This window comes from Thamnophis elegans, chromosome 5 (assembly GCF_009769535.1).
Source record: "Thamnophis elegans isolate rThaEle1 chromosome 5, rThaEle1.pri, whole genome shotgun sequence".
Taxonomy (NCBI): Eukaryota; Metazoa; Chordata; class Lepidosauria; order Squamata; family Colubridae; genus Thamnophis; species Thamnophis elegans.
Window position 1 is genome coordinate 51,468,465 of NC_045545.1, and position 10,209 is coordinate 51,478,673.

At 37.0% G+C, this 10,209-nt stretch overlaps 1 protein-coding gene across 1 annotated transcript; it reads right to left on the reverse strand.

Moving 5' to 3' along the window:
* Nucleotides 1-1,346: 1,346 nt before the first annotated feature.
* Nucleotides 1,347-8,980, reverse strand: MED20 (mediator complex subunit 20). The gene is given in 5 exon segments (XM_032219024.1): nucleotides 1,347-1,933; nucleotides 1,936-2,008; nucleotides 4,169-4,422; nucleotides 6,782-6,936; nucleotides 8,715-8,980. Coding segments are annotated over 4 exon segments (612 nt in total). The 5' UTR covers nucleotides 6,927-6,936; nucleotides 8,715-8,980; the 3' UTR covers nucleotides 1,347-1,793.
* Nucleotides 8,981-10,209: the final 1,229 nt, after the last annotated feature.

A 10,209-nucleotide genomic window follows, 5' to 3' on the forward strand; every position in this document is an offset into this window, starting at 1 on the left:
AATATTAAGAGGCCAAATATTAACGACTGCAGTGTTTGAGCACAAAACCAAAACTTCAAATAAATGTTTATTGCCTTTTTCAGCAGGACAGTTATCCATAGACAAATAAGTTATTACCTTCCAAAATCAGTTACAAAATAATACTTTCATCTATAGACTCTGACAGAATAAAAAAAATCATATAAATCCTAATGAAATTTACATGCTTATGACTTTAGCACTGAAAAACTGAATATTTCTTTTCAAATACTGTATATTTATCCTCTAGTTCTCCAGGTTAAACAACTACCCGTATGCAAGGAATCAAAACACTCAGGTTGCATATTAAATTCACACCAGAGTCTTTATGTGGAAGAGAATAAGAATCAATTACTGAAATACACTTTTTTCATAGCCAAGTTGTTAGGTCTATATGGAATTGATTTGATATTGACAATTATGAATTGAAGATAATCTCTCAGGTATATTTAAATCTCTATTCTGAAACTGGGCTCAATCATATGCTTAGCCATTCTACAAATATTAGTGTACCTGAATTAAAATATTTTTTAAATTATACTACCACACATATATTAGAGTTAAGAGAACAAAAATACCTAAATAACCTTTAAGCATACTATTACCTAGATTTATATTAGGGTTCAGTGATCTTTAAAATGTAATGTTACGTGTTATTGATGGCTATCATTCCCATTAGCAAAAACATATGCCTAAGCTGTTTGTCCAATTGATAATTAAAACTTTTTTTAAAGGTTGTAGTTACCTCTCTACAAGGAAGGATCTCATTAAATCTTGTTTTTCTTGCATCGAACAACATAAAATTCAATCAACAGAGCAGAGGCACTTGCGGTACATCGACATAAAGTAATTATTTATCAAGACTTGACTAATTCGAAAATAGCTTTTAACAGCTTTTTAATTGGGAAGATTAATATATTTATGTGAGAACCAGTGGTGGGTTTCAAAATATTTAGAACCTCTTCTGTAGGTGTGGCCTGCTTTGTGGGAGTGGCTTGCCGGCCATGTGACCGGGTGGCAGTGGCTTGTCAGCCATGTGACTGGGTGAACATGGCCAACTTGTAAAATGTGGTGAAACTTACTTAACAATGCTCTTGCTTAGCAACCAAAATGTTGGCTCAGAAACTGGCATTTGAAGCATGCAAGTCTTAAAGCTGTCAAGTTACAAGACCCTTGCACCCCTAACCCTTTAGGGAAAAAAACCCCAGGGGTGTTCAAACTTGACAGCTTTAAGACTTGTGGACTTCAACTCCCAGAATTCCTCCTCTCGCTCTTCATCTTGATGATGTGCGGACAGGCAGGGGGAGGGAACTGGAACCGGTTCTAAACGGCACTGTAGATTTGTGGAACCTCTTCTATAGAAGAGGTTAGAACTGGCAGGAACCCACCCTGGTGAGAATTAACAAAAGTTTTGCAGGAGCAAAATAGACTAAACAATCATTAATCCCTACCAGACAGAAGAATACAATGACAATTAATCACATTTTAAAACCAATAGGTACAGATTTGGTGTTTTCATTAATATAAAAATTAACCTATGTATAACAGTACAGATATTGGTTTCCATGACTAGATTCCCTGTATCTAAAACAAGGGCAAAGTAACTATGGCACACATTTTAAGAGTCTGATATGAGACAGCATTCATCTTCAACAAGAAGATATTTACAACAGAGACATTGCTTTAATGGATAACAACTGCTATCTGAAATACTGGATTGAATTTGATATTCAACAAACTGGTTGCTTATTTGAAGAACATTTTCTGACCCTTCTTCATCTGATACCTGCAACAGTCACCTGCTGCTGCTTGCGAATTTTGTTGAAAAGTTCCATGTATTGAACTATTGTATCAGCTGGATTGTAGATGCTGTCATGCTTATTATTGAACACAGAGGGGATACCGGGGGCATGATTCCCATAAAGCTCTGCATGAATTCCATTACAAGGTTCCAACAGTCAGTGGCTACCACACATGGACAGTAGTCCACCTGACAACAATAAAAAATATTATAAATCAATCATAATTAGCTCCATAGATAACAACAATTAGAAAACTTGAAGGAAAAGGGAATTTTCACACAGATGTTCTCAAATCTAGTTATGTTTGAATTTGGGGATGTTTTATTGCTGTTTTGTGACAAAACAAATATAAAGCTTTCTTGCAGATAAGATTCAAAATATTTAATATGCATCTTATAAAATGATTCATAGCAAGTAAGTTTTTAAAAAATTCAACAAAATTATAATAAAAAACAGAAGTCCTTTCATAAACTTTCATTCCTTGCCACAGACCTATACTATCTCTTTACCTGTATCTTAAAATATCTCCATCCATTTCCTACTTTTTTTTACTAAGCATTCCAACAATACCTGTACTCACTACAAACTATTTAGTTGTTAACTAACAACATGGCATTGTTTGTAATTGAAAGAGCATGCATATTCAAAATCCCAATCAATATGTTTCTAATGTTATCATAAGCATTGCTTATACTTTATCCCTAAACATATGACCAAGAGGATATAACACATCTTTTAATTTCTGTGAATCATTCACAGCTATTCATTTAATAAATTATTAGACTGATTGGCAATACTGACTTAGCAACTACATAGATAGATTTTTTTTAGGATAGTCTATCCCCAACCTGGTCCTTCAGGTCTTCCAATGTTTTACCCATAGCTGCTGTAATTGAATGTATCCAACTTGGTGCTGGTCATTCTCTTCTTTTTCCTTACATCTTTCCCTGAATTATACTGTAGTCTTCTCTACAGAGCTAGGTCTTCACATAATTTGTCTAAAGTGTGATAATTTCTAAAACACCCCTGCCATCATTCTCTCACTTGGCTTCATCTGAAATAATTTCATCATTTTTATTCTGGAGGCTCTTTCTTTAATCTTCTCTCCCACATCCAAAATGATGTTGCTCTTTGTTTTTTGTGCTATTTAAGATCTTAATTGTTTCTTGATCTTTGACCACATCCTTTGCTGTTATTTTTTTTATCTAGAACACTACAATATATTTCCATCAACCATTCTCACTCTTCCTGCATTCTATTCTGCTTTCACTTAGTTATTCCCCTTTTTCCCTCTATGTCCATCTTTTCCCAAGATTCACTCTTGATGTCATGAAAATAATAACTTGTCCTATAGTCAGAGCCTCTCATCACCTTTGTATCCTTCAGTTATTATTTCAGTCTTTCAGTATAAACAAGAGCCCATGTTTTTCAATCCATTCCTTTTCTTTCTGTATGTATGAATAGACTTAAATCATGTATTTGATAAAGACCTTTTTATGAGCAAAAACTTATTAAACATGTCTGCTCATTCTTGGATATTCAAATAGGCTAGTATTTTTTGTGTAGCATTTCATCTTGTTTTTTTTACCCATCCAATCAAGTCAGTGAAATAATCCTGGATTCCGTCCATTTGGAATGTTGCAATTCCCCCCCCCCCAAAAAAAAAAATCATTTCTAGTTCTTGCATTACTACCCTTCAACTATCAGCAAATTTCTATTTTCATATGCATCCAGAACTGCTGGGTGGGCTGGGGAATTCTGGGAGTTGAAATTCACAAGTCTTAAAATTGCCAAGGTTGGACACTCCTGATCTTGATGATTGAAAATCATGTTTTAGCTCCAACCCTGTTATTTATTTACTTTTATTTATTTATATTCTACTCCCCAAGATCAGAGCAATTTCATCCGTATTTATATCATTCTTCCACTTTCTCTTATTCTAGTGGTGACTTTTATCAAGTCAGGCTCTTATATAATATTTTATAGTAAATAAGAGGAACACGTTACCAGCTTTAATCATATCCATGCTACATTAAGCATTCCCTGATAATCCTAAGGCACAGATGTCAGTTTTGAATATTTTAGCCAGTTTGCTACAAGACAAAAAACCCTCCAGTTTTATCCCAAGATTATTCATGCTGTTCTAGACAAGATAGGTTCCCTATTCTAAAGATGTAGTCAACATACTATGGTCACCTTTCACTAACTAAACTATATGTGCAGCAGGATGAAGCATTCAGCATATTCAAATAAAATGCTCCTATTATTCTAAATATTAATCATGTTATTTATTTATTTATTTATTTATTCATTCATTCATTCATTCATTTATTTCAGCCAAACCTTACCTCAACAGATATTCCACGGGCGCTGGGCCCCATGGTGACTGTGCCGACCTTCACCAAAAAATCACAGTACTGGTATCGAGTGCCTCGGCTCTCTATTTTGTTCCCTTTAGCATTTTGAAAAAAACCTTTCAATTTCACCATAAGAATGTCAAAGTTGGTATCTGCTATGAGGCATGGGCCATTTTCAAAGAGAGCAAAACAGCTGAGGGGATATTCTGAATTGTGCATCACATACATCAGTTTGGCAGCCTGTCCTGAAACAATAGCAAAACAAAAGAAAAATATTTCTTTTTTCTCAGAAATGCTAGAGGAACATTTACACCTTATCTAACATAGAATCTTCAAGTATCAACTGAGTTACTTTACTCAATTTAGAAAATTATTGCTCTGATCAGTACTATTTTGCATGGAAGTGTTTTTTTTTTCTTTTGACATTCTAATGCACCGGTCCCCAACCTTTCCAGCTTTGGGAAACCAACAGGAGCGGGGTAGGGAGATGCAAGCATGCTTGCATGCACAGCTGCATTTGTGTAAGTGGTGGACACACTCACTTACCACTCACGTAAGTGGAGCTGTGTGCACTTGCACTCTCACCTCCTGCTTGTGCAGCCTGAAACCCAGGAGTTGGCGACCACTGTTCTAATGGACATACTTTAAGGTACCATACTTTAATGGAAATGAAGGGATCATTCTTACACAGAACCTTAATCAATATGTGCAAAGCTTAACAATACAACCCAGGAAAGGAAGGTATCTTAGCAAAACATGGAAGAGACTTCATGCAGTAAGGATTTACTTCCAGATAATGGATTTTAGCCTTAAATGTGAAGGATGTATCTTTCAAACAAGCATAGAGCTTGCTTCCAGATGACTTGAAAGAAAAGGGATTTTCTCTGCTGTGAATCTTTAGGCCTAAGCAAAATTAATTTTCAGAGGCAGCAGTACATTCTGTGGACAGCTTACATAAACAAAAGTTTAAATAGAATAATAATAATAACAGTAGACTTATATACCGCTTCATAGGGCTTTCAGCCCTCTCTAAACGGTTTACAGAGTCAGCATATTGCCCCCAACAACAATCCGGGTCCTCATTTTACCCACCTCGGAAGGATGGAAGGCTGAGTCAACCCTGAGCCGGTGAGATTTGAACCGCTGAACTGCTGATCTAGCAATCAGCCTGCAGTGCTGCATTTAACCACTGCGCCACCTTGGCTCAATATTTGGTCCTGACATATGAATTTCCTTAAAGCTAGCATCTGGAATAGGTAAAATACTATCTGCCTATCTTTTCCAATATAGATCAGGAGAACACTCCCTAAATAAGTGTTGTTAATACTACAGTGTTTTAAACCTTATAAAAGGTTAATTCTGTATGCTCTACTGAGCATATTTTAAAACAAAATGGTACCAAAAAGGGAAGCATATTTATCTATATAAAAAACAGAATGAAAATGCATAAGCAGTTCTGAAAAGCATTAAAATAGCATTCTACCTATAAGGGGACAAGTTCAATCCTGCTTTGTCCAAAAATCCTATTTAAAGAATTCCCAACAGCTTACTTAGATTCTTCTTCAATGCTTCTAGAGTGGAACTGATAACTGATTCCACTGTTACTCTTACCATTTGGATTATTTCCTAATATCCAAAATAATTTGACTTTTTGTAACTTAAGATTTCATTTTTTCCATTCTAACATTATCATGGCCTACTTCTCTGAGACATCACTTCAGATATTTGAAGAGCAGTATTATACCTCCCTCCTCAGTCACTGTTTCTCAAGGAATATTTAATCAGCTACTTTAGTCTCTCCTTGTAGGATTTACTTTCCAGACAGTTATCCTTACTGTTTTTCTTTAGGAAGGATTCTATCAAACAGAAAGGTGCGAAATACGGCTCTTGTAACTGGTTATGTAAGCAAGAGTTTACTGACCAATATAAAATAGAATGGAGCTATTCTTTCCAGTCATTAGGAAACTATACTTCTAGTGACGGAACTCAAAACTGAAACTGAATTTTCAGCCACATCTTGCTGCTGTTTGTGATCAATTACATTTCCAAGCTATATAGTAAATAATTCTTTCTAGCAATCAGGTAAGAAAGCTTGATATTGACCAGGTGCATTGAGCACAAAAGAATACTTTTGCACTTGGGAAAAATACAGCATTGCTGTAAGATATCACGATTGCTGTTAAACTATTAGCTTTTCCTATTGCATAAGAGTTAATAGTATGTCATCTTCATATGACTGTGGTAAGAAAAAGAAACAACTAAAGCACAGAAACTTTCATGCTTCAGTAAAGTATCCAAATTAATGAAACAGCCAACAAGACATTGTGCAATAAAATATTTTATATAGACAAGGTACTAGGTTTCCAACATGCTTCTTTATAACCTTATTAGTTCATGATTAGTATATGAAGTTAAGATTAATGACGATATTTATGTCCAAAAGTTACTCTTTGCATGATAAAAGTTACTTTACAGAAAAAGTTGGCTATAAAGTTACTTGCTGAGATGGATTTAAATGTCACCATGTTCCAATTAAAGAATAGAAATGTACTGGAAGGATCTGAATATACCAATTTTTGAAGACAAAAAAACAACAACCCTCACCTTGACTGCCCATTGTGGAGGCTGCAGTGTGGTAGGTTTCACAATCCACACAAAATGTTCCTTGTTTTTCTGCACCAAGTAGCTCCAGTTTTCTTGTTAAGATTTCAACTGTTTGCTGAACACTTTTTCCCTCTGCTACTGGCATCTGAGATACACTAGCACAAGAAATATGACTTTTTACTATGAAACTATCATTTTAACTAGGAATACATACTCTCCCAAAAACCTATTTTTAAAGCTATGGGAGACAAGACACACAAATAAGTGTAAGAAATGGAGCATCCTTACTCTGCATCAAATCAAAGGACCGCTTCTATATCGCAATAACACTTTCACTAAGCATTGTCTGGTATTAATTATAGGCAAGATGTTCTATGTCCAATAACAGACAAATCAGGATTGACTAGCTGTTAGCAGACATTTTTGCCTGCATTCGCAGTGACCATCCAATAACATTTTCTGGTTTCACACTATAGTAAAAAGCCAGTTGCCCAAATGTGTCCAAAAACCTGTTACACTTTTTGTGTCCTTGTTATCTCCTTTCCAGTGAGAATGAATTGAGGTACAGAAGAAAAACATAGTTTGCCTAGAGAGATGTCACCTAGAGACTTCACCTAGAGTCCCAACTTTAGATAATTTCACACCCATGTCCTCTTGAGTCCTGAGGAGTCAAAATTAAAGTACAAGGTAAGCCATATATTGACCTGTGATCCCTCAGATAATACATTAGGACTCAGAGCAAACTGGCAAAAACAGCATATGACTGAAGTCTTTGTCTCCGGATTTTTAAGCTGTCAATATTTTCCTGTTAAACATAAATGACATCTAAAGCATAGTCTCATACTCATGGAGTCTGTCGCTGCCCAAATACTTTTCTAAGAAAATAAAGATAAAAATTCTGTTTGGGCCAAACAAAATTGAAAACAGTGAAACCTACAATCCAATACAGTCAATTGACTAATACATTACTACACAAAAACATATTTGGAGCTGACATTAACATGCTCCTTTCCCAAGTATATTATTAGTTTTATATTTTACTTTTGAGCAACAGCCTACATAAAATTTAAATAAAAATATGTTTCTAACAGCGTTTTAGATTCAGAGTACTTAATAAAATATATCAAGCAAATTTGTAACACGAAAGACTTATTTCTCTCTGCAAATGGTGCAACTCCAAGAAATGATTCAGATATAAAACTTTGATTTGATAGAATTGTGAATCTACATCTGATCTTATTCTATTTCTGGAGATGTAAACACTCATGGGGAATATCCAGAACATTTAGGAAATCCACCACTACACAATTGAACACCTTTTTAAACAGATTAACAGAGTTGAAGGAACCTGATAGGTCATCTAGTCCAACTCTCTGACCAAGCAGGAGACCCTACACCATTTCTGACAGATGGCAGTCCATTTTATCTATTCCTGCCTTTATTACGTTTATTAATTATTCAAAGTTGTGAACATAGTTCTTCCTTCTCCTACTTTCCTTCAGAATTACAAGCTTGTGAGGTGAACTGTGCTGACAGACAGATTGGCTGAGGATGTGACCATGGGCTAGCTAACCGTTGCTTCAAATAAAAGCAGCAGCAGCTATCAAAACATCACAAAACCACGGAAAAATGAAGCTCTTGGGGATATTATTTTTTCATGTTAGCTGGCATCTTTTCGCGGTCTGTGACAACCTCCGGCTGTGTTGGGCAACGATCCCCACCTTCTATAATCGAGCAGACTGAAGGCAGTAGTCCAGGCAGAGCATCTTGCCAGGTGGCTGGTTATAAATATTTCCTTGACAGCAAGAGGATAAAGAAATCAGAAATACCACCATCATCACTCATACGAAAGTCTCTTTAAAGCGTCTGCGGCTACCCAGACTGTTCTATGGCCTCTCTCGTTGCTTGCGATTGGCAGCGTTAAGATACAAACCTATTACAGTCCCAGAATTTCTTCTGTTAGGCGCCAACCTCGTTCTCGCAACATTCAGCCGCAGTTTAAGCGCTCTACATTATCAGCTTCGTAACATCAACAAAATATCCTACCAGGTGACGCCATGCTTGCCACAACCTCGGCGCGCGATGGGGGTCGGCTTTGCAGCAAGGGCGCCCACAACCCCGGGTTGCTTCCTCTTAGATTGCTAACCGTGCAGCGAACTCCAGCCAGACCCGCCTTCCTTGCTCTCGCTTCCAACACGAAGAAACTAGGACGGAAGTGACGTAGCCCAGGTGTCCCCAAACTTGGCAACTTTAAGACTTGTGGACTTCAACTCCAGAATTCTCCAGCCAGCATAGCTCTGACGTAGGCGAATACTGGGGCGCTCGTGGCGTGGGGGGGGGGGGTGTCTCTTGCTGAATAACCTTGCTTATTATTCCCTTTGTGGTGTTTAGGGAGAATAATCCCACCTAACTCTGCAAGAAGCACACCCGATATGAAAGCGCGCGGTAAATAAAGGAGATCGTTTGCGATAATAACACATTAACCAAGTGGTGCTTTTTAATGTGCCTCAGTGCACCAGCTGCCTCCAAATTTGTGGCGTGCGCGTATCGTTTTTTAATGGAGGCGAGAGGAATGCAAATTTTGAAGTAGGCGAAGGAGGTTTGTTCTCCCATGAGTTGCTGAATTATCACTCCTAGCATTGCCTCAGTTGATCATTTTAAGTTGGCTCTTTATTTGGAGACCGGTAGATTCCCATTTCGCCTCTAACGGGCAGATTAATCTTACTTTCATTTAGATGTCGCTTTTCCTGTTTTAACTATAGAAGAGAATATCTGTAGGTCAGGGTTGAACTGGGATCCTCTCTTGAGTTTAGTTCCGCCTCTTGCAGACATTTCACTACCCAACTAGGTAACATCATCAGTGTTGGAAGGGAGTGGCGTTTGAACTACATGTAAGGCAATTACGACCACACGACTGTAATCTAAGGATTCCGCAAAAGACAATCTGAACGATTTGTGCCTTGGATGAAGTGAGCACGGCTATAAGGAGGTGGAGAAAGGGCATTGCTCCCGCCTCTTGTCAAAATGGACGGTCCCAATATAAACTTATAATTTTAGATTGAGTCAAAAGGCTGCTTTCAGTGGGGGCGACAGTAACGATCAATAGTGCTGAATTGATTAAATGTAAGTCTGCGTGCTCTCAATTCGCAATAAAAACACACCGTAGGGGCGTGCATAAGCGCATCAGCGTGCCTGATGTCTCTGTCCTACTGTCCCCATTATTTGTGCCCATTTCCCATGTTCTTATTCATGTTTATTCTTATTCCTGTTATCTTGTACATGAGTGGCAAACTAAAATAAATAAATAGATAGATGATAGATAGATAGATAGATAGATGATAGATAGATAGATAGATAGATAGATAGATAGATAGATAGATAGATAGATGATAGATAGATAGATAGATAGATAGATAGATAGATAGATA